This window comes from Triticum urartu, chromosome 7A (genome assembly GCF_056163025.1).
Source record: "Triticum urartu cultivar PI428250 chromosome 7A, HENAU_Tu73, whole genome shotgun sequence".
NCBI lineage: Eukaryota > Viridiplantae > Streptophyta > Magnoliopsida > Poales > Poaceae > Triticum > Triticum urartu.
Window position 1 is genome coordinate 82,294,846 of NC_141879.1, and position 25,607 is coordinate 82,320,452.

The window sequence follows — 25,607 nt, forward strand, 5'->3', positions numbered from 1 at the left end:
CGTCGGCGACAGTAGGAAATAGGGAGAACGGGCAGGTGGACCTCGGCGGTGGCGCCTGGTGGAGGTTCGCACAGGGGTGGTATTCATGAGGGGGTGCGGGGAGGCAGGTGCGACGCGCTGGGAAGGCGGCCGGCGGCACGCTAGGCAGCGGTGGGGATGGCGGCCGGCGGCGTGCTGGGTGGTTGCGGTGAGGGAGGCGATTGGATCCGGGGATAGGATGGGTTGGGGCTTTTTCCTTTTTTCCTACGAACTAGTTCGAGAACATCCGCATTCTGATCCCAGAATCAAAATAGTGTTATTATTCATCACCTAGGGTGCAGAATAAATTATTCTTCACCCGAGGTAATCTTATGATCATTTCATAATTAAATTATGTTTGTAATTCAAATAGTTACATTCCTATTGATTCACTACGTAAAATTTGACAAAAGAAAATAAAAATATAGGTCATAAGAAGAAAATTTGCAGTTTATGTGTATTTTAGACTATGTTTTTACGTTTGTAATTTGACATAACATAAAATATTTTTTACGTCGATTATATATTTTCTTACGCTCCCTTTTTGCGTCGGAAATAAGACAAAACTTACGGAACGTAAAATTACGGTGCATTGATGGTAAAATAGAGGGGGTGAAGAATAACTATTCCTCACCTAAGGTGACGAATAGCGCGACCATATATATATATATATATATATATATATATATATATATATATATATATATATATATATGATAACACTATTCTAATCCTGGGATTAGAATAGTTATTTGGATCACAATCGGTCTATATAGGGCGCGCGAGGACGTTCCTGAACTTCCAACTCCACGTTCCCCGCCTCTCCCCACTCTCCCTGATTCCCAGCCGCCGCCATCCCCGCCCTCGCGCGCCTTCCCCTACCGGCGAGCCTCCCCATGGCCAGGTCCAGACCGGCCCCCACGTCTGCGTCCCCTACACCCCGCCGATGAGCCGGCACCGTGGACCACGCGATGCGGCGCGGCACCTCCGCCTCCTCCCGGTGACCCTCTCCCGCCACCACTCTGACTCCTTCCGACGGGGCTCCCCCGCCGCCATGCCTGGATCTGGCCTTCTGCCACCAGAAGGGCCACACTGTCACTTACAGTATCCCCTCTTCCTCCATGTTGCTGTTGCCCTTCCGGGCCTGCACCGGTGACCTCATCCGGCCGACGGCAGGGGTCGCGAGGCTCCGTGCCGGCGACTCCTAGGGAGGGATGAAGTCCAGGGTAGAGTAGCCGCCCTGTCCACGCTTGAGCCCCTTATTGCACCGCTGAACACCGCTTCACAACGCATCCCGTGGCCCGCCGCCGATGCGCTCGAGCGTCTCCAATTCTGCTTACTTCATCGGCAAGGGAGGGAGCTCGCGGTGCTGCTCCCTGTAGGCTGTCGGCCTCCTGGGTGGTCAACCTGCTCGCCGTCCCCAGCTCACCCCTCGCGCTGGCACAAGCAGAGCACCGCGTCACACGAGCATCAGCACTCCCGTCCTCCCTAGCATTCTCGTCGTTGGACCTTGCGTTGCCGCTCTCTCTGCCGTGGTGTTTCTTCTCTTTCCTCCTTGTACTTGCTCCAAACTGACGCATGTTGTTGTTGCTATCTCTGCTCTGCTTTCTCTCATGTTAGCCACTGCCGTTGTTCTATATTATTGTTGATGCTGCTGTTGTGCTCCATCTCACTTCGCTTGGGTGTTTGTTGCTCACAACAAGTTTGTGTAAATGCTTGGAGCAGTACTGCTATTGAATTTTATTTGATTATGTCGGATACTATACTGAACTATGCATAGTTAGTAAACAAAATTAGCTCGTGATCTCTCTCTTTGTCCACTGAACTCTCATGCCGGAAGTATTTGAACTTTACTGCAAAAATAGTTTTTGTATTTGGTTTCTAAAAAAATGCAGTTTGATGCCACTTCTATATTATACTTTTGACCGATGCACTGGTTTCAGCAGTATTATACTTTTGACAAATGTGTGAAATGCAGGTCCGCCCTCATAGTTCGGACCCGAGGCTATTCCAGATAAGCAGCAACCACATGGCGAGGCAAGTTATGCGGCCAGGGAAATTTCGTGAAGCAACAGTCTGGAAGTTCAGAGACGATATAATGAGAAAAGTTGTGGCCCGTCATTGTTTTCTTACACCTAAACAGCTACCCTGTTCTATTAGTTCAAAATTCTTCTGTTTTAGATATACGAATATGTAATAGATCACTGTTTAGATTTCTGTTTCCTGTAGTCTATTGATAGCATGTCCGCGTGCTAGCACTTGGTCCATATATAAGTGGATTGGTAAGCGGAAAAACCTGAAAGGTACACATGTTACATGTAGAGGTATGGGAAGTACGAAAAGTTCAGTTCATAGTTATGTCATAATTTATCTCTCCAGACAGGTCCGATACAAAAAAATTGGCATGTCAGATATAGAAACATCTGAAGTTTGAAAAGATAGCAGATTGGAATAGAAAACAGGAGAACTCTGTAACAAAATAGTAGTTGAAATACAGTTTGTGTGATATATGCAGAATTAGATCAAGAAGAAAAGAAGATAACACTGAATGTCTTTGTGTGATGCTGGCAGAGTACTAGTTGTACACGTGGTGGGCATGTATGGGAGGAGTGTTTGGTTTTTCCTTTATTTCCTTTGGTGTGAGTACTACTAGTCCACTTCTATACTATTCTTTCTTTCTGTAAAAGGTTCAGTTTGACCACTGTATGTTAAAAGGAGTCTGCTCACTTGCGAGTGCAGCATACGCTCGACTCGAGTAACAAAAACTATCAGATAAAAAAGATTACTTTGAAAAGTTACAGGACACAAAAAATCAGAAAAGTTAACATGGCAAAACCTAAGAAGTTTGGAACTTCAAAACCCATTAAGTTGGGATAAAACTAAAAAAGCTTTGTCTATAAAATCACATTTTTCCGGTTTCTAAAAAAACCAAGAGTTCAAATTATAATAATGCATAATTTCAATGTTTATTTAAAAAATGTATCCCCCCTCCCAAGTGCAGTCAAAAAAAGTTGTGTGATTGATAGTCTTTGTTCATATGTCTACTAGAATTGGATTTTTAAAGAAGTTCAAATTAAAAAATATAAGAAGTTCTATATATTAAATAAAAGATGAAATATGTTCAGAAAAGAAACCATAGAATTTCAACTAGGGAGTTCAAATATGTCATAAAATAAAATTGACTAACCAAAATAATATTTTGGTAAAAAATACAAACAAGAAGTTCAAATTAAAAAAATAGATAGTTTGGTATTCATAAAAACTCTGACTTTTCTTGTTACTAAATAATAACTCATAAAAACTCTGACTTTTCTTGTTACTAAATAGATAGTAGCACATTTTCATAAGCTTTCCAACGCCATATTATTTTCCTTAATTGGATTAGCCGTTTAGAAATGGCGTCAAAAATACGAACTCGGGTGTTCGGTTTGCGAAATTTTATGATTTTCCGAATTACTCTTTAACCGCAGGGGGGCATGAATTATTATTGTTGACATTACCCTTGAGGTAAAAGGTTGTGGGGCAAAACTATAAGCCCCTATCTTTCTCTGTGTCCGATTAAACTTCGTAACCACAAGTATTGCACGAGTGTTAGCAATTATGAAGGACTAGATGATAGTTGAGTATGTGGACTTGCTTTTTAGCTCTGACATAGACTCTTTCTAATGTTATGCTAAATTGAAATTGCTTCAATGATTGAGGTTATAGTTTGTTGGTTCTCAATAAGGTTTCTGATTCATACTTTTGCATTGTGAATAGATCACCACTTGAACATAAGTAATCATATGACAATATCTATATATGTTGCTGTTATGAGAATAATCATGATGCCCTCATGTCCGTATTTTATTTTTATCGACGCCTCTACCTCTAAACATGGAGACATATTTATTGTTATCGGCTTTCGCTTGAGGACAAGCGAGGTCTAAGCTTGGGGGAGTTCATACGTCCATTTTGCATCATGCTTTTATATCGATATTTATTGCATTATGGGCTGTTATTTCACATTATGTCACAATACTTACGGCTATTCTCTCTTATTTTACAAGGTTTACATAAGGAGGGAGAATGTCGGCAGCTGGAATTTTGGGCTGGAAAAGGAGCAAATATTAGAGACCTATTCTGCACAACTCCAAAAGTCCTGAAACTCCACGGAATACCTTATAATAAATAATGAAAAATCCTCGCCAAAGATGAAGACCAGGGGGCCCACACCCTTCTCACGAGGGTGGGGGCGCCACCCCCCCTAGGGCGCGCCTCCTACCTCGTGGGCCCCCTGGTGGCTCTCCGATGACCATCTTCTCCTATATGAAGTCTTTCGTCGAGAAAAAAAATAAGAAGAAACCTTTCGGGATGAAACTCCGCCGCTACGAGGCGGAACCTTGGCGGATCCAATCTAGAGCTCCGGCAGAGCTGCTCTGCCGAGGAAACTTCCCTCCCGGAGGGGGAAATCATCGCCATCGTCATCACCAACGCTCCTCTCATCGGGAGAGGGCAATCTTCATCAACATCTTCATCAGCACCATCTCATCTCAAAACCCTAGTTCATCTCTTGTATCCAATTCTTGTCTCTAAGTCCGGGATTGGTGCTAGTAGGTTGCTAGTAGTGTTAGTTACTCCTTGTAGTTGATGCTAGTTGGTTTAATTGGTGGAAGATCATATGTTCAGATCCTTTATGCATATTATTACCCCTCTGATTTCCTTTATTTCCTTTTGTGTGAGTACTACTAGTCCACTTCTATACTATTCTTTCTTTCTGTAAAAGGTTCAGTTTGACCACTGTATGTTAAAAGGAGTCTGCTCACTTGCGAGTGCAGCATACGCTCGACTCGAGTAACAAAAACTATCAGATAAAAAAGATTACTTTGAAAAGTTACAGGACACAAAAAATCAGAAAAGTTAACATGGCAAAACCTAAGAAGTTTGGAACTTCAAAACCCATTAAGTTGGGATAAAACTAAAAAAGCTTTGTTTATAAAATCACATTTTTCCGGTTTCTAAAAAAACCAAGAGTTCAAATTATAATAATGCATAATTTCAATGTTTATTTAAAAAATGTATCCCCCCTCCCAAGTGCAGTCAAAAAAAGTTGTGTGATTGATAGTCTTTGTTCATATGTCTACTAGAATTGGATTTTTAAAGAAGTTCAAATTAAAAAATATAAGAAGTTCTATATATTAAATAAAAGATGAAATATGTTCAGAAAAGAAACCATAGAATTTCAACTAGGGAGTTCAAATATGTCATAAAATAAAATTGACTAACCAAAATAATATTTTGGTAAAAAATACAAACAAGAAGTTCAAATTAAAAAAATAGATAGTTTGGTATTCATAAAAACTCTGACTTTTCTTGTTACTAAATAATAAACCAAGAAGTTCAATTTCAAAAAATAGAGCAGTTCAATATTTATTAAAAAAACAATATTTTCCTGATACTGATGAATAAACCAAGAAGTTATGTTGGAAATAACCAAGAAGTTGTACGATGTTTATTATAAAAGTAGGTTTTTTTCCGTTACAAATGAAGAACACCAAGAAGTCCAAATAGAACAGGGAAAATCGACCATGAAGATAAAAAAAAGCCAAAATCATGTTTATTTAAAAATCAAAAACAAAAACTTTAATCATAAAATAAAAATTGTGAGTTCACATTAAAATAACATAGAAGTGCAAAGTATATTAAAACCTAGGATTTAGAAGTTCAAAAAAGAAAAAGAAAAAACAATGTCATTTTGGGCATTTTTCCCCAATACTAAAGATAAAAACCAAGAATTTCAATTTTAACAAATGAAGTAGTTCAATGCATATTAAAAACTCAGATTTTTCTTATTACTAAATAATAGACCAAGAAGTTCAATTTTTAGAAGCAGAGCAGTTTGATATTTATTAGAAAACTCAATTTTTTCCGGTTACTAAAGAATAAGACCAATAAGTTCTATTTGAAATAATGAAGAAGTTCTATTAAAATAAACCTAGAAGTTCAAATTTAACGAAGGGGCTCGATGTCTATCAAAAAGTAGGATTTTTTTTCTGTTACTAAAAGAAATAAAACCAGGAAGTCCAAATTAGAAAGATGGAGAAGTTCGATGATTATAACTCAGATTTCCCTCATTATTAAAGAATGGAAAATAAGAAGTTCAAAAATTATATGAAAAGAAGTTCAACTTTTTTTAAAAAAAATATAGAGCTCTTCAAAATTTCATAAAAAAATATTAAGAAAAAACCCAGGAAGTCCATATTAAAAAGACGGAGAAGTTTGGTGATTATAGAAAACTCTGATTTTCCTCATTATTAAAGAATGAAAACAAGAAGTTCAAAAATAAAATAACAAGAAGTTCAACTATTAAAAATAGAGCGCTTCAAAATTTCATAAAAAAGGATTAAAAATCAGATTAAAAATTCATAAAAAAACTCATATATTTTCATGTAACCGAGAGAAGTTCAGATTGATAACTGCCAGAAGTTCACGCACTACACGATGTGCATTTTGTATTAAAAAGAATAAAAAAAAGCAAAGACTAAAAGTTTGTTGATATAAGTTCAAGTCCTCCATCGGAGAAATTTTAAAAAATATTGTGAGAGAGGTTTATACAAAAGAAATACCATTTGTGTAACACTTGACGAATGGATGAGAAAATTACAAATGAAAAATACGTCATAGAAGTTCAACGTAAAAACAGCAGGAAGTTCACCTACTACATTGAATGAATATCAGATGAAAAACTTTTAAAATCATCGCGAGTATGAAAAAATGATCAACACGGTAAAGTTGCGTGTTTACAGCAGCTTTCCACTGGTGTATCACTTGATCAATTCCGGTGAGTGGATGGACAGCTACGAGCAGTGGATGGAGAGCTACGAGAAAAAAACACATGAAAAACAGAGTGAAGTTCTAGTAGACATGCCGAGAAGTTCAGGTTCTTCACGCGGTGCATTTTCGAAGAATCTGTTTCGCGATAAAGGCAGAACGAATGATCTCGCCATTTTCAAAATTACTTGAAAACGGCCAGGATTCAGAGAAAACCATCAACATGAAAAAGTTTCGCATTTTCCGTAGCTTTTCAGTGGTATATTATTTGCCCCATTCCGATAAAGTTTGTAGAAATTACGGCAAAAATACGTTTTAAACCATTTTCAAAACCGACATAAAACCGTAATGAATTAGGAAACACAATATATACAAAAAAGTTTCGCATTTCTTCAAGCTTTCCAACGCCATATCATTTGCTGTATTTGGACTTATGGTTAAAAAATTAGCTCAAAAATACGAACTCGGTGGAACTTGTACCATTTTCTAAGTTACTTTTAAACCATTCAAAATTAGAAAATACTTTTAACATAAAAAAGTAGCACATTTTCATAAGCTTTCCAACGCCATATTATTTTCCTTAATTGGATTAGCCGTTTAGAAATGGCGTCAAAAATACGAACTCGGGTGTTCGGTTTGCGATATTTTATGATTTTCCGAATTACTCTTTAACCGCAGGGGGCATGAATTATTATTGTTGACATTACCCTTGAGGTAAAAGGTTGTGGGGCGAAACTATAAGCCCCTATCTTTCTCTGTGTCCGATTAAACTTCGTAACCACAAGTATTGCACGAGTGTTAGCAATTATGAAGGACTAGATGATAGTTGAGTATGTGGACTTGCTTTTTAGCTCTGACATAGACTCTTTCTAATGTTATGCTAAATTGAAATTGCTTCAATGATTGAGGTTATAGTTTGTTGGTTCTCAATAAGGTTTCTGATTCATACTTTTGCATTGTGAATAGATCACCACTTGAACATAAGTAATCATATGACAATATCTATATATGTTGCTGTTATGAGAATAATCATGATGCCCTCATGTCCGTATTTTATTTTTATCGACGCCTCTACCTCTAAACATGGAGACATATTTATTGTTATCGGCTTTCGCTTGAGGACAAGCGAGGTCTAAGCTTGGGGGAGTTCATACGTCCATTTTGCATCATGCTTTTATATCGATATTTATTGCATTATGGGCTGTTATTTCACATTATGTCACAATACTTATGGCTATTCTCTCTTATTTTTCAAGGTTTACATAAGGAGGGAGAATGTCGGCAGCTGGAATTTTGGGCTGGAAAAGGAGCAAATATTAGAGACCTATTCTGCACAACTCCAAAAGTCCTGAAACTCCACGGAATACCTTATAATAAATAATGAAAAATCCTCACCAAAGATGAAGACCAGGGGGCCCACACCCTTCTCACGAGGGTGGGGGCGCCACCCCCCCTAGGGCGCTCCTCCTACCTCGTGGGCCCCCTGGTGGCTCTCCGATGACCATCTTCTCCTATATGAAGTCTTTCGTCGAGAAAAAAAATAAGAAGAAACCTTTCGGGACGAAACTCCGCCGCTACGAGGCGGAACCTTGGCGGATCCAATCTAGAGCTCCGGCAGAGCTGCTCTGCCGGGGAAACTTCCCTCCCGGAGGGGGAAATCATCGCCATCGTCATCACCAACGCTCCTCTCATCGGGAGAGGGCAATCTTCATCAACATCTTCATCAGCACCATCTCATCTCAAAACCCTAGTTCATCTCTTGTATCCAATTCTTGTCTCTAAGTCCGGATTGGTGCTAGTAGGTTGCTAGTAGTGTTAGTTACTCCTTGTAGTTGATGCTAGTTGGTTTAATTGGTGGAAGATCATATGTTCAGATCCTTTATGCATATTATTACCCCTCTGATTATAAACATGAATATGCTTTGTGAGTAGTTACGTTTGTTCCTGGGGACAAGGGAGAAGTCTTGCTATTAGTAGTCATGTGAATTTGGTATTCGTTCGATATTTTGATGAGATGTATGTTGTCTAGCCTCTAGTGGTGTTATGTGAACGTCGACTACATAACACTTCACCATTATTTGGGCCTAGAGGAAGGCATTGGGAAGTAATAAGTAGATGATGGGTTGCTAGAGTGACAGAACCTTAAAAACTAGTTTATGCGTTGCTTCGTAAGGGGCTGATTTGGATCCATATGTTTCATGCTATGGTTAGGTTTACCTTAATACTTTTGTTGTAGTTGCGGATGCTTGCAATAGAGGTTAATCATAAGTGGGATGCTTGTTCAAGTAAGAACAGCACCCAAGCACCGGTCCACCCACATGTCAAATTATCAAAGTACCGAACGCAAATCATATGAACGTGATGAAAACTAGCTTGACGATATTCCCATGTGTCCTTGGGAGCGCTTTTCCTTATATAAGAGTTTGTCCAGGCTTGTCCTTTGCTACAAAAAGGATTGGGCCACCTTGCTGCACTTTATTTACTTTTGTTACTTGTAGCTCGTTACAAATTATCTTATCATAAAACTATCTGTTGCCACTTATTTCAGTACTTGCAGACAATACCTTGCTGAAAACCGTTTATCATTTCCTTCTACTCCTCGTTGGGTTCAACACCTTACTTATCGAAAGGACTACGATAGATCCCCTATACTTGTGGGTCATCAAGTATCGAGTTTCTTCATACTTGCTTCATGAACTTTGGGGTTTGTTAAACATCATCCGTAAATGGGTGGCTTTTACGGCGGCTTACGGGTTCATGGAAAAGTGTGTCAAGTAACTTGATAGCTCAAGATTGGGATTTGCTCCTCCGACGATGGAGAGATATTCTTGGGCCCTCTAGGTGTTACGGTATCCATCATCGTCTGGCCAGACATAGTGTGATTTGATCACAGGCATGCCGCAACACGGAAACGAGAAAAGAGAACAAAACCGGTAACGAGGTAACTAGCATAGTGGACAAGTCGTTGATCCATGGGGATGCAAGTAAATCTCATCTCAGGTATTTGTAACATATCACGAAGCAACAGGAATAGCACACGACAACTGGAGGTTCACTAGAATATTCATTCGTGTGGGTATAGGGGTCAATATGGGTGTCCACGGCTTCGATGTTGATCATTGATCGGAAGGGGTTCCAGGTCATGTCTATACTTCACCAAACCTATAGGTTCACACGCTTAAGGGTAATCTATCTGTTGAATACTAGACAGGGAGTCTGAGAGAAAGTCACCGGAAAAGTTTCGGAGACAAAGGAAGAGTTCCGGAGGGAGAACACCGAAAGAGTTACGGTAAAACCGAAAAGTTGTTTAGGAATATACTATTAGGTCAAAATGGTTTCAGCACTCGTGTGGAAATTCTTAGAGGGCCCCAGAATTGGTCTGGGAACTTTTGGGAATTTTCGGAGAGAAAAACCGAAAATGTTCCGAAGCTGCCGTAACCGCCGTTGTTGCTTTTCGCTGATAAAAATCACCACACTAGAAATGTTTCAGATCATGCCCAGAAGAATTTTAGAGGGTGCCGGAAATGTTGTGGGACCTTCCAGAATTTTTCAGAAAAAATGTTTCGTGGAAAACATCTTGTCTCAGCACGAGGGGACAAGATCCCACGAATCAGGGGTTGCATGTTTGATGGCTTTTTGTCTAGGGAGCACCCATGTTTCTAGGAGACATGTTGGTGGCTTGTTGGGGGACCCCCATGGGAGGGGGCAAGGTTGTGGCTGGCCAAGGGGGTGCCTCCATGGTGTCCCCTTGGTGCCCCACTTGAGTTACCATTTCACCCTTCATGTGGGATATGTAGCATGGGTGTTTTGGTATTTCCTCCACCACCCCACCCCTTGCCTTGACCTATAAAAAGAGGAGAAGGGTCTGCCATTATCCTCATCCCTTCTCACATACAAGTGCCATGCAATGATCTGGCTTCTCTTTCCCTCCCCGCGAAATAGTTTCGTAGAGCCGAAAGGTTGTCTGGGTTCCGGCAGGAACTAGTTCTGGACGGCGAAGCCCTGCCGGATAGATGACACCGTATGTGTGCAACTCTGTAGAGAGATCGTAGTTTCGGTCTTAGTTCGTGAGTGCCTCCTGGAGGGCTGTCCGTGTGACCGTCCGAGTTTCGAAGGTCCTCCTGAAGGGTTGTCCGAGTGACCGTTCGAGTTCCGAAGGTCCTCCTGAAGGGCTGTCCGCGACACCGTCCAGAGGGCTATTCGACCGCCTTCCGGAGGGCTATCTGAGGAGCAGATGAGGGTATACATCCTCGCGGTTGGGAGGTTGTAAATCCTAGCTGCGGGGATCTGCACCGCCGATCGTCATCGACTCTACTTCCCGCTGCGCTATGAGTCGGTAACGAAAAAGATCAAACCATGTATGCAATCTCCATAGTGGTCCTGGGCTGGTGCGTAGGTCGGAAAATTTTCATTTTCTGTTGCGTTACCCTACAGGACGCAACGTTGACAACGCTGCTGCCAAGGGTTTCCCCCGGTACGCTGTGAGGACAGAGGAGGGGTAGCCCCGACGCCCTTCGGGAAGGTCAGGTACCCACAAGCGCCACCACGTCGGTGTCGGCCAAGCCAACAGGGATTTCTCCCGATCCCAACCTCCACCTCAGGCACTCCAGGGCTCGCCACCAAACAGACCCTCACCCTACGCCAACCCGGTCACGAAGCTTCCCACGCCGTCTCACCACGGCACCTTGAAGCATGGTCCACACAAAGAAGGAGAGGAGCCGGGACTAGGGCAGCAACACCGTCGGCACACGGGAGGGCCCCACCTCCACTGTCGAAGATGGTAGCTGACCGGACGCAATAGCAGGAACATACCAGGCCCGTGGCCGCATAGGCCCGGCCGGGATCTCCGAGGCCCGTAAAGTTCCCGCCTTCGCGCTGCAGCCGGCATGCCGTCGACGCCGCCGCCCCTGTCCAAGCCGCTCCCCTGCCTTCCCGCACAGAGAGCCGCCAAGTGGAAGCACCACCACCACGTGCACCGCCGGCCACCACCACCAGGTCGCCGGACCACCACAGGCCGAGCCGCACCACTACCGCACGCCCGCGACGGAGATGAACCAACGCAGTCATCGGGGGCCCGAAGCCGGACCCCAGCCGTCGTCCACGCCGCCGCAGCCTCGTGGTGCGGACGGCGGCGAGCATGGGGTCCAGGCCGCTCGGCGGTGGAGGGTAGATGCTGACGAGGTAGATCGGCAAGGGGCCGAGGACGAGGTCGAGGTTGGAGGCGGCGTGCATGGCCGGGAAGCCCGGGGGAGGGTTGGAGGCCCGGACCAGCTCCCGCGACGCGATCCGCAGGTCGAAGCGCTCCAGCGGCATGTCGACGAGGTGGCAGGCGCGGCGATCTTTCTTCCTATCGTCGGAGCTCGGCGGAGTAGTACTCTGTATCCGCGTCAACGGTGACTCCACTCTGCACAACAAGCTTGAACTTCGACAGCCTCTTGGAGTTGTACTTTTGGTCAAACTTTGTCCGTGATATGATTTGGTTCGGGTTTATTAGCCCCTAATATTTTGGTCAAAGTTTGATCATCTACAGGACTAACGAAAATGGCCTCTTGTATCAAAAGGCAAGAAGTTTTTTGTTTTTGCGTAAGACATAAAAAATCAGAAAACAAGTTTGGTGTTGTTTCGAAAAAAAATCACATCCAAAGTTTAATTTTTTTCTTAAAATAATTATACACTCATATATAGATGTGTATTACACGTGCATAATTTTTTATTAGAAAATACATTGAGACACGAGCTACGCAGAAAGTCAAAATGGTTGCTATTTTCTGTGGTGAATAGTACATTCACTGTTCATTATTTTCGGAATGCTCTCTGTCATATTTGTGTAGCTCGCTTGTCAGTGTATTTTGTATACATCCATATGTTAATGTGTAATTCTTTTTCTATTTTTCTGACACTTTGAAATGTGATTTTTTTGAAGTTTTTGTAAATGAGCTCCGTAGACGAAGGCACGAAGAGTTGAAGCGTGTTCGGTGTTGCGGAGACGAAGGCCTGTTCAACGTTGCAAGAAAAAAAAAACTAATGGGCCTCAGACCACCGAAGGCGGCTGTTACGATGAACTGGGCAGTCATCAACATCTGAGAATTGGCCTGCTATTTAGGGTGAATCCTATATGACGATTTGTGCGACAGATTGTTGACCAAAGGGAGCTGCGTAACACATAGTGAGATGGGCCGACCCATTTTAGTTTATTGTACTTTCAAAGATCCGGTTTTGGAAACATTCTAGCAGGTTCTGGTCTGGTCTGATTTGTTTTTTTTATAATGGTTTCTTTGGGTTTTTGTGATAATTTTTCTACAAAAAATTTAAAAGTGTTCAAGTTTCCAAAAAAATAGTTTGGAAAAAATTTAGAATGTTTGGAATTCAATTTTTATTCTTTTTTATAAAACAAATAGTGTAATTTTTGTCAAAACATTCAACAAATATTTGGAATTGCCCAAATTGTTTTCTTTATCCAAAAAATTCCCGTTGATTTTAAGATTTGTTCATACTAAAAAAAGGAATTTCAAAAAGTGTTCATAGTTTTAGAAAATGTTCAGGAATTCCAAAAATTGTTCGGAATTTCCATTTATAAAATAGAAAAAATACTTTTAAACATTAAGAAATATTCATGTTTCTTAAAACAAAAAACAATCCAAATGATTCTTTTAGGGAAATTAAAAAAACTAGAGGCAAAAAAATGTGATGTAGTGCTACAGATATTGAGTTGGCCCCTCATAAGGAAGCAACCTTTGCCGGAGGCCACCATTTTGACGCCATGTACGTCATACAGGACCTTTGCTATTCAGCAGGGAAAAAAATATATGTGCTAGGGATTATTGGGTCTGATGATCTAAGGTGTTGAAACTTAGGGCCCTGAAAACTGGGTGCCCTGTGCCATCGCGCGTGCGGCACGCACATAGGCGTGGCCTTGGATTTGTGCTTTTGTGGCATGCATTAAATCTACCCAACATGGCTATTCACACTTTACCTAATGAACAAAGCTTGTCTGCTATCCGCTAAAATGAACTGATTTTATGAAAAGGTATACACGACTTCTAGATTTAGGTTGTTCTTGTGTTGTACTTGTGTTAATTAACTGGCGTGTCCATATGGGGCGGTCATCATATCTTCCTAACTTTGTTGCATAGTACTTAATGAGTAGAGCTAATGCCGATATGCACCTTTGAAAAACAAATCATTGTACAATATATTCATGGAGACCTCTATACTTAGGGCGTCTTTACGTTGTTAGTGATGCATAAATGTAGTTGTCGCCATGTCTTCGTAGACCGTGGTTTTAATTTAATGACAAGACGCACTGGCAGCTATTAAAAGAAACCGTTATGCTTGTCTCTTGAGCGGATAGCAGACAAGGCATATATTCATGGAGACCTCTAAATAAATTTTTTGTTGAATTTTACCCATGAACATGGATACCTATGAATATCCGACCCGAATAGACAAGGTTTGGATATGTTTTTACACCCATGGGTGACACCCAAACTTGACCCAGTTACTCGTGGGTAGGGCATGGACATAGTCTTGTTTCCGTGGGTATATCCAAAGCTGACTGATAGTCTGACTTAACGGGCAATATTCTGCTATCCCTACCCCCACAGTCACATGTCCCAATGTTATTTTACCCTTTATTATCTAAAACATGCAAAAGAAATTACACAACTCCGACCGTACATTTTATTAGTGGACATTCCATCCCCAACGCCCTTTCTCATCCTTTTTATCTCCTCGTTTAATGACTCGTCATTAAACATCGGCTCAGTCTCGTCAACTTACTCCTCTCGCAGCCCTAGAGATGGGCAACACTGTCAGCCACTACCTCCACGTATGGTGGAGCACTGCAGCAGCTAGCGCCACTGGCCTGTGATAACGCAGCTCAGTCCTCGAACCCCCCGTCTCTGCTTTTCCACACATGCATTGACCCCAAGCTACAGCACTAGGCTGACGCAAGACCGTGAACTGCAAGGCAGGGTAGTGAGCACAACAATGCAGAGCACGCGTCATGCAGAGCGCGTAGGCACACAGGAATAGGAGCACATGGCATGGGGATGCAGCAAGGCGGCGTTCAAGCTAATTTTCTTGTTCCTAGTCTTTTTGGCCTGTAATATGAGAACGTTTTTTGAGCTATGCCCGGTGTTCCTGTACACGGATGTGCACCACATGCTTGTTCGTGAGCTTTTGCAAGTATTGCTGGCAATTATGAGTAGTAATTGGAGTGTAGATTTATAGAGGTGGGCAATTTGTTGGTTAGTTGGTGGCAGTACAAAAACAACAAATAGTTCACTTTTGGACACATGACATGATCTATACATATGCAGTGTAATTAGTAATTGCGTTTTGCCAAATCAGTTAATTTCAATCAAAAGGGATGTGAATGATTAAGATTCATTCAAACTTGACAATCTGGGAAGGTCTACCTTGTTCCCAGGGATGAAAAATACAAAATGAGGTTAGGTTATTAGTGGACGTTGATTTCCATAAGTGAAGCCTAGCCTGCCATGAGGTGAAGAATGGAAGAGCTTACATGAACATTGCGTTATGTCTTATGTATATGTCTTGAGAGGACACGATGGATATCCATCAGGTTGGATATAGACACAATTTTTGCCTGTGGATTTTTCCTCAATGGGCATGCATGGACCGTCTTCATGGATATGGATATGGATTTTATACTGTTCAACCCGATCCAAACCCCACCCATTGCCATCCTTAATGATTGGATCGCAATATTCAAAGAGAGTTTATTCTTTATCCAGGTTCCCTTCTTTCATCCGTAAGATGCATAGCATCTCAACAAGAAAAATAAAATATTTGATTATTATGAAAACAATAATAGACATATAGATAAAACAATATTCATGGCCTGAGACATGGAATACCGAACATTCATATTATTGCCTTGAATGGGGCTTAGTAAATAGTCCAAATGATAACAATTTTCCAAATGGAAATGTAACTAGAGTTTATTTCAATATCGCACTAAAATGTAAGTGCTAACTAGCATCTATGGAAGTCCTCCATTCTCTATACAAGAATCAACATCTTGCTTGCGAGAAGAAGATTCTGGCGGGGCATCAACCCGTCCACCATTATACATAGAAGATTTTCCTACATCGGTACCATTATTGCCCAAGTAAACATCCATCCCCAAAAATCCATTGTAGAGTTGTTGATCTGGTAGAGCAAAACCCCATTGATCATGTCCAAATGGGTCATCCACAATAAAATCGTTGCTACTTGAGTAGACCAATAGTGGAGAGTCTACCATATTATGCCCAGTTGCTGAGACATGGGTTGCATTGTTTTGTGGTGGGTGCACTGTGTTGCGAGGGCTTATATAGTCCTCGACATGCAAATCATGTACCTGATTAGGTATGCCTTGTAGCTGGGAAGCAAACTGTGGCGCCGAAGCTGCTGATGCAACATGGAACATTTGTGGTACACGAGGAAAAAGTGGTTCCACGTTGTGTTCTAGTGGTGATGTTAGCGGAGCGGAAGGCATATGGTGTTGCGAAAGATGGTGGTCCCATATTGAGTGCACTGATGAAGGGATAGTCTTCAAGCTCTTCGGTGGTGGACCACTTGATGGTAGCATGTTTTGAATCATGCTTGCACCACCGGTTATGGCTTTGTAGCTATGATGCAATTTAGGCAGCCGGTGTCTAGTGTCCTCATGGACACGAGAGAGTTCATTGAAGAGCTTTTTAGCATCTTCCAGGTTTAGATCTTGTTCCTTCGAGAAGATAAGGTTTGCCACCATACCTGGGTATTGTTCTTGGATTTGTTTCACGTGCTGGATGGAAAGTTGATTTCTCTTATCCTCCATCCCATGCTCCATATCAAGCCGAGCCACCTTGCTACCTCTTGAGCTTGCGTTGGATTTCCCGAAGAGGAAGGGATGCTGCAGCAGAGTAGCATAAGTATTTCCCTCAGTTTTTGAGAACCAAGGTATCAATCCAGTAGGAGGCACGCTCAAGTCCCTCGTACCTGCACAAAACGATAGCTACTCACAACCAACACGATTAGGGGTTGTCAATCCCTTCACGGTCACTTACGAGAGTGAGATCTGATAGATATAATTTTTTGGTATTTTTGGTATAGAGATGCAAAGTAAAAAGTAAAGGCAAAGTAAAAAAGCAAAGCAAGATTAAAGTGATGGAGATTGATATGATGAGAATAGACCCGGGGGCCATAGGTTTCACTAGTGGCTTCTCTCAAGAGCATAAGTATTCTATGGTGGGTGAACAAATTACTGTTGAGCAATTGACAAAATTGAGCATAGTTATGAGAATATCTAGGCATGATCATGTATATAGGCATCACGTCCGTGACAAAGTAGACCGAAACGATTCTGCATCTACTACTATTACTCCACTCATCGACCGCTATCCAGCATGCATCTAGAGTATTAAGTTAAAAACAAAGTAACGCTTTAAGCAAGATGAAATGATGTAGAGAGATAAATTCATGCAATATGAAATAAACTCCATCTTGTTATCCTCGATGGCAACGATACAATACATGCCTTGCTACCCCTTCTGTCACTGGGAAAGGACACGGCAAGATCGAACCCAAAGCTAAGCACTTCTCCCATGGCAAGAACTACTAATCTAGTTGGCCAAACCAAACGGATAATTCGAAGAGACTTGCAAAGATAACCAATCATACATAAAAGAATTCAGAGAAGATTCAAATATTATTCATAGATAGACTTGATCATAAACCCACAATTCATCGGTCTCAACAAACACACCGCAAAAAGAAGATGATTACATCGAATAGATCTCCACAAGAGAGGGGGAGAACTCTGTATTGAGATCCAAAAAGAGAGAAGAAGCCATCTAGCTACTAACTATGGACCCGAAGGTCTGAGGTAAACTACTCACACTTCATCGGAGGGGCTATGATGATGTAGAAGCCCTCCGTGATGACGGCCCTCTCCGGCGGAGCTCCGGAACAGGCCCCAAGATGGGATCTCGTGGATACAAAAAGTTGCGGCGGTGAAATTAGGTTTTTGGCTCCTCCTCTGTGCGTTTGGGGGTACGTAGGTATATATAGGAGGAAGAAGTACGTCGGTGGAGCACCAAGGGGCCCACGAGGCAGGGGGCGCGCCCCCCACCCTCATGACCGCCTCTCTGATGCCTTGGCGTAGGGTCCAAGTGTCCTGGATCACGTTCGGTGAGAAAATCACGTTCCCGAAGGTTTCATTCCGTTTGGACTCCGTTTGATATTCCGTTTCTTCGAAACACTGAAATAGGCAAAAAACAGCAATTTTGGGCTGGGCCTCCGGTTAATAGGTTAGTCCCAAAAATAATATAAAAGTGGAAAAATAAAGCCCAATATAGTCCAAAACAGTAGATAATATAGCATGGAGCAATCAAAAATTATAGATACGTTGGAGACGTATCAGGCATCCCCAAGCTTAATTCCTGCTCGTCCTCGAGTAGGTAAATGATAAAAAGAGAATTTTTTGATGCGGAGTGCTACTTGGCATAATTTCAATGCAAATCTTCTTAATTGTGGTATGAATATTCAGATTAGGAAGATTCAAGACAAAAGTTCATATTGACATAAAGAATAATAATAATTCAAGCAAACCAACAAAGCAATTATGTTTTCTTAAAGTAACATGGCCAAAGAAAGTTCATCCCTACAAAATCATATAGTTTAGTCATACTCCATTCTCGTCACACAAGAATGCTCTCATCATGCACAACCCCGATGACAAGCCAAGCAATTGTTTCATACCTTAATAATTTCAAACTCATAAACTTTCACGCAATACATGAGCGTGAGCCATGGATATAGCACTATGGATGGAATAGAATAATGGGGGTTAAGTGGAGAAGACAAAAAGGAGAAAGTCTCACATCAACGAGGCTAATCAATGTGCTATCGAGATGCCCATCAATTGATGTTAATGCAAGGAGTAGGGATTGCCATGCAACGGATGCACTAGAGCTATAAATGTATGAAAGCTCAACAAAAGAAACTAAGTGGGTGTGCATCCAACTTGCTTGCTCACGAAGACCTAAGGCACTTGAGGAGGCCCATTGTTGGAATATACAAGCCAAGTTCTATAATGAAAATTCCCACTAGTATATGAAAGTGATAACTCAAGAGACTCTCTATATGAAGAACATGGTGCTACTTTGAAGCACAAGTGTGGAAAAAGGAATAGTAGCATTGCCCCTTTTTATTTATTTTCTCTTTTTTTGGGGGGCCTTCTTTTTTTTCTTTGGCCCCTTTTTTGGGGAAAATGCTCTATTAAATGATGATCATCACACTTTTATTTATTTACAACTCAATGATTACAACTCGATACTAGAACAAAGTATGACTCTATATGGATGCCTCCAGCGGTGTACCGGGATATGCAATGAATCAAGAGTGACAAGTATGAAAAAAATTATGAACGGTGGCTTTGCCACAAATACTATGTCAACTACATGATCATGCTAAGCAATATGACAATGATGGATGTGTCATGATAAACTGGATGGTGGAAAGTTGCATGGCAATATATCTCGGAATGGCTATGGAAATGCCATAATAGGTAGGTATGGTGGCTGTTTTGAGGAAGATATAAGGAGGTTTATGTGTGAAAGAGCGTATCATATCATGGGGTTTGGATGTACCGGCGAAGTTTGCACCAACTCTCGATGTGAGAAAGGGCAATGCACGGTACCGTAGAGGCTAGCAATGATGGAAGGGTGAGAGTGCGTATAATCCATGGACTCAACATTAGTCATAAAGAACTCATATACTTATTACAAAAATCTAAAAGCCATCAAAAACCAAAGTATTACGCGCATGCTCCTAGGGGGATAGATTGGTAGGAAAAGACCATCGCTCGTCCCCGACCGCCACTCATAAGGAGGACAATCAAATAACACCTCATGTTTCAAATTTGTTGCATAACGTTTACCATACGTGCATGCTACGGGACTTGCAAACTTTAACTCAAGCACTTCTCAAGTTCACAATTACTCTACTAGCATGACTTTGATATTACTACCTCCATATCTCAAAACAATTATCAAGCATCCAACTTTTCTTAGTATTCAACACACTCAAAAGAAAGTTTCACAAATCTTGAATACCAAGCATGTTATTATTAAGCAAATTACCATGCTATTAAGACTCTCAAAATAGTTTAAGTGAAGCATGAGAGATCAATAGTTTCTTTAAAACAAATCCACCACCGCGCTCAAAAAAATCTAAGTGAAGCACATAGAGCAAAATTACTTAGCTCAAGAAGATATAAGTGAAGCACATAGAGCAAAACTACATAACTCAAAAGATATAAGTGAAGCACATAGAGTATTCTATCAAATTTTAATTCATGTATGGCTCTCTCAAAAGGTGTGTATAGCAAGGATGATTGTGGCATACTAAAACACAAAGACAAAAATAATACAAGACGCTCCAAGCAAAACACATATCATGTTGGTGAATAAAAATATAGCTCCAAGTAAATTACCGATGGAAGTGGACGAAAGAGGGGATGCCTTCCGGGGCATCCCCAAGCTTTGACTTTTTGGTGTCCTTGGATTATCTTGGGGGTGCCATGGGCATCCCCAACCTTAGTCTCTTGCCACCCCTTGTTCCATAATCCATCAAAAGAATTCACCCAAAACTTGAAAACTTCACAACACAAAACTTAAAGTAGAAAACTCGTGAGCTCCGTTAGCGAAAGAAAACAAAAGACCACTTAAAGGTACTGTAATGAACTCATTATTTATTTATATTGGTGTTAAACCTACTGTGTTCCAACTTATCTATGGATTATAAACTATTTTACTAGCCATAGATTCATCAAAATAAGCAAACAACACACGAAAAACAGAATCTGTCAAAAACAGAACAGTCTATAGTAATCTGTAGCTATCGCAATATCTGGAACCCCAAAAATTCTAAAATAAATTGCTGGACGTGAGGAATTTATCTATTAATCATCTGAAAAAAAGAATTAACTAAATAGCACTCTTCAAATAAAAATGACAGCAGTTCTCGTGAGCGCTAAAGTTTCTGTTTTTTACAGCAAGTTCAACAAGACTTTCCCCAAGTCTTCCCAACGGTTCTACTTGGCACACACACTAACTAAACACAAAAAAACACAACCAAAACAGAGGGTAGATAATTTATTTATTACTAAATAGGAGCAAAAAGCAAGGAATAAAAATAAAATTGGGTTGCCTCCCAACAAGTGCTATCGTTTAACGCCCCTAGCTAGGCATAAAAGCGAGGATAGATCTAGGTATTGCCATCTTTGGTAGGCAATCCATAAGTGGCTCTCATGATAGTTTCATATGGCAATTTTATTTTCTTTCTTGGAAAGTGTTCCATGCCCTTTTTTAATGGAAATTAAAATCTAATATTCCCTTCCTTCATATCAATAATCGCACCAACCGTTCTAAGGAAAGGTCTACCAAGAATAATTGGGCAAGAAGGATTGCAATCTATATCAAGAACAATGAAATCTACGGGCACATAATTCCTGTTTGCAATAATAATAACATCATTAATCCTTCCCATAGGTTTCTTAATAGTAGAATCCGCAAGATGCAAGTTTAGAGAGCAATCATCAAAATTTCGGTAATCTAGCAAATCACACAAAGTCTTGGGAATAGTGGAGACACTAGCACCCAAATCACACAAAGCATAAAACTCATGGTCTTTAATTTTAATTTTAATAGTTGGTTCCCACTCATCATAGAGTTTTCTAGGGATAGAAACTTTCAACTCAAGTTTTTCTTCATAAGATTGCATCAAGGCATCAACAATATGTTCGGTGAAGGCTTTATGTTGACTATAAGCATGTGGAGAATTTAGCACGGATTGCAACAAGGAAATACAATCAATTAAAGAACAACTTTCATAATTAAATTCCTTGAAATCCAATATAGAGGGTTTAGCAACATCTAGATTTTTATTTCTTTCAATCCCACTTTCATCAATTTCATCATAAAGATCTAAATACTCCGAATTTTTAGAACACCTTCTAGGTAAAGGAAGATCATATTCAGTTTCATCAAGATTCATATTGCAAAACAAAGATTTAATAGGTGACACATCAATAACTTTTAGATCTTCATCTTGATTTTCATAGGAATTGGAAGAACACGCTTTAATAAAGGCATCTTAGGAAGCACGCATCCTAGCGGTTCTTTCCTTGCACTCATCAATGGAAATTCTCATGGCTTTGAGAGACTCATTGATATCATGCTTAGGAGGAATAGATCTAAGCTTTAAAGAATCAATCTCGAGAGAAATTCTATCAACGTTCCTAGCCAAATCATCAACTTTAAGCAATTTCTCCTTAAGCAAAGCATTAAAATTCTTTTGTGAGTTCATGAACTCTTTAACACTATTCTCAAATTCAGAGGACATCTTATTATAATTTCCATAAGATTTGTTGTAGGAATTCCCATAATTATTAGAAGGATTACTAGGATATGGCCTAGGATTAAAGTTCCCTCTATAAGCGTTGTTACCAAAATTATTCCTACCAACAAAATTCACATCCATAGATTCATTGTTATTCTCAATCAAAGTAGACAAAGGCATATCATTAGGATCAGAAGAAACACTCTTAGTAGCAAATAATTTCATAAGTTCATCCATCTTTCCACTCAAAACATTGATTTCTTCTATCGCATGCACTTTTTTATTAGAAGATCTTTCAGTATGCCATTGAGAATAATTAACCATAATATTATCTAGGAGTTTAGTAGCATCTCCTGAAGTGATTTCCATAAAAGTGCCTCCCGCGGCCGAATCTAAAAGATTTCTAGAAGCAAAATTCAATCCGGCATAAAAGTTTTGTATAATCATCCACAAATTCAAACCATGAGTAGGGCAATTACGTATCATTAATTTCATTCTCTACCAAGCTTGTGCAAAATGTTCATGATCAAGTTGCTTAAAGTTCATAATATCGTTTCTAAGAGAGATGATCTTAGCGGGAGGGAAATACTTAGAGATAAAAGCATCATTGCACTTGTTCCAAGAATCAATACTATTTTTAGGCAAAGACGAAAACCAAGCTTTAGCACGATCTCTAAGCGAAAAAGGAAATATCTTCAATTTAACAACATCATTATCGACATCTTTTTTCTTTTGCATCTCACATAAATCAACGAAGCTATTCAGATGAGTAGCGACATCTTCACTAGGAAGGCCGGCGAATTGATCTTTCATAACAAGATTCAACAAAGCAGTATTGATTTCACAAGATTCAGTATTGGCAAGAGGAGCAATCGGAGTGCTAAGGAAATCATTATTATTGGTATTGGTGAAGTCACACAATTTGGTAGTATCTTGAGCCATCGCGACAAACAAGCAATACGACACACGAGCAAACAAAAGGCAAGCGGGCAAAAAGAGGCAAATAGAGAGGGAGGATAGAGAGAGAGAGATGGCGAATAAAACGGCAAGGGTGAAGTGGGGGAGAGGAAAACGAGAGGCAAATGGCAAATAATGTAATGCGAGAGATAGGGATTGTGATGGGTACTTGGTATGTTGACTTTTTGCGTAGACTCCCCGGCAACGGCGCCAGAAATGGCTCGTTGTCAGGAGTCAAATCTTGACTTGCGCGAACCTCCCCGGCAACGGCGCCAGAAATCCTTCTTGCTACTTCTTGAGCTTGCGTTGGATTTCCCGAAGAGGAAGGGATGATGCAGCAGAGTAGCATAAGTATTTCCCTCAGTTTTTGAGAACCAAGGTATCAATCCAGTAGGAGGCCACGCTCAAGTCCCTCGTACCTGCACAAAACGATAGCTACTCGCAACCAACGCGATTAGGGGTTGTCAATCCCTTCACGGTCACTTACGAGAGTGAGATCTGATAGATATAATATTTTTGGTATTTTTGGTATAGAGATGCAAAGTAAAAAGTAAAGGCAAAGTAAAAAGCAAAGCTAGATTAAAGTGATGGAGATTGATATGATGAGAATAGACCCGGGGGCCATAGGTTTCACTAGTGGCTTCTCTCAAGAGCATAAGTATTCTACGGTGGGTGAACAAATTACTGTTGAGCAATTGACAGAATTGAGCATAGTTATGAGAATATCTAGGCATGATCATGTATATAGGCATCACGTCCGTGACAAGTAGACCGAAACGATTCCGCATCTACTACTATTACTCCACTCATCGACCGCTATCCAGCATGCATCTAGAGTATTAAGTTAAAAATAGAGTAACGCTTTAAGCAAGATGACATGATGTAGAGAGATAAATTCATGCAATATGAAATAAACCCCATCTTGTTATCCTCGATGGCAACGATACAATATGTGCCTTGCTGCCCCTTCTGTCACTAGGAAAGGACACCGCAAGATCGAACCCAAAGCTAAGCACTTCTCCCATGGCAAGAACTACCAATCTAGTTGGCCAAACCAAACAGATAATTCGAAGAGACTTGCAAAGATAACCAATCATACATAAATGAATTTAGAGAAGATTCAAATATTATTCATAGATAGACTTGATCATAAACCCACAATTCATTGGTCTCAACAAACACACTGCAAAAAGAAGATGATTACATCGAATAGATCTCCACAAGAGAGGGGGAGAACTTTGTATTGAGATCCAAAAAGAGAGAAGAAGCCATCTAGCTACTAACTATGGACCCGAAGGTCTGAGGTAAACTACTCACACTTCATCGGAGGGGCTATGATGATGTAGAAGCCCTCCGTGATGACGGACCTCTCCGGCGGAGCTCCGGAACAGGCCCCAAGATGGGATCTCGTGGATACAGAAAGTTGCGGCAGTGGAATTAGGTTTTTGGCTCCTCCTCTGTGCGTTTGGGGGTACGTAGGTATATATAGGAGGAAGAAGTACGTTGGTGGAGCACCGAGGGGCCCACGAGGCAGGGGGGCACGCCCTAGGGGGGCGCCCCCCACCCTCGTGACCGCCTCTCTGATGCCTTGGCGTAGGGTCCAAGTCTCCTGGATCATGTTCGGTGAGAAAATCACGTTCCCGAAGGTTTCATTCCGTTTGGACTCCGTTTGATATTCCGTTTCTTCGAAACACTGAAATAGGCAAAAAACAACAATTCTGGGCTGGGCCTCCGGTTAATAGGTTAGTCCCAAAAATAATATAAAAGTGAAAAAATAAAGCCCAATATAGTCCAAAATTGTAGATAATATAGCATGGAGCAATCAAAAATTATAGATACGTTGGAGACGTATCACACCTCACTTTGTAGTCGAGAAATCTTGGCACTTGTTTCCTTGTTAGTGAGTCGATTTCCTGGCGGTGCTGATGACAAAAAAACATCAACAATGGGGCCAGCTGATGGCGTCCCGAATGAGTACATCTTCTTATTTTCTGTCTCCAGGATGACAACAACCCTAGCACAAGTGATGGCATTGAGGTCGGCAGCGCTCTTGAATAAACCGCCACGTTGCTTGAAGAAGGTGACATCATGCTCTTTGTCATCATGGACGTAAGCAATACCCAACCGCCTACCCCTCCTCGGCATACCAAATCCTATAATGACAATCAAACCTACTACTATAAGTAGGAACCAAAAGGATCTACAAGATTTACTAAAACCGTTGGCTAACGACATATTAGTGGGATATATGTGGAGATGTAATTCCCTTATATAGAAGTGGACATTTAGAAACAAAATTATCACCCCAAGTACCATAAAACTTATCCGTTTTCCACGACAGGGTTTGACTAATACTACATGGTTCACTCAAAAAAGTTTCATCTATCTATAGTCATGTTAGGTCCAATTGTCAGAGACACTTTTAGAAT

At 40.9% G+C, this 25,607-nt stretch overlaps 1 protein-coding gene across 1 annotated transcript; it reads right to left on the reverse strand.

Annotated features, from left to right (window-relative positions):
• Window positions 1–15,835: 15,835 nt before the first annotated feature.
• LOC147958021 (uncharacterized) lies at window positions 15,836–25,347 on the reverse strand. Its single transcript, XM_087537777.1, has 2 exons — window positions 25,036–25,347; window positions 15,836–16,684 (listed from the first exon to the last, which is right to left on the reverse strand). The coding sequence occupies exons 1-2, from the start codon at window positions 25,321–25,323 to the stop codon at window positions 15,836–15,838; spliced, it is 1,137 nt and encodes a 378-aa protein (XP_087393903.1). The 5' UTR covers window positions 25,324–25,347.
• Between the last annotated feature and the right edge of the window lie 260 nt (window positions 25,348–25,607).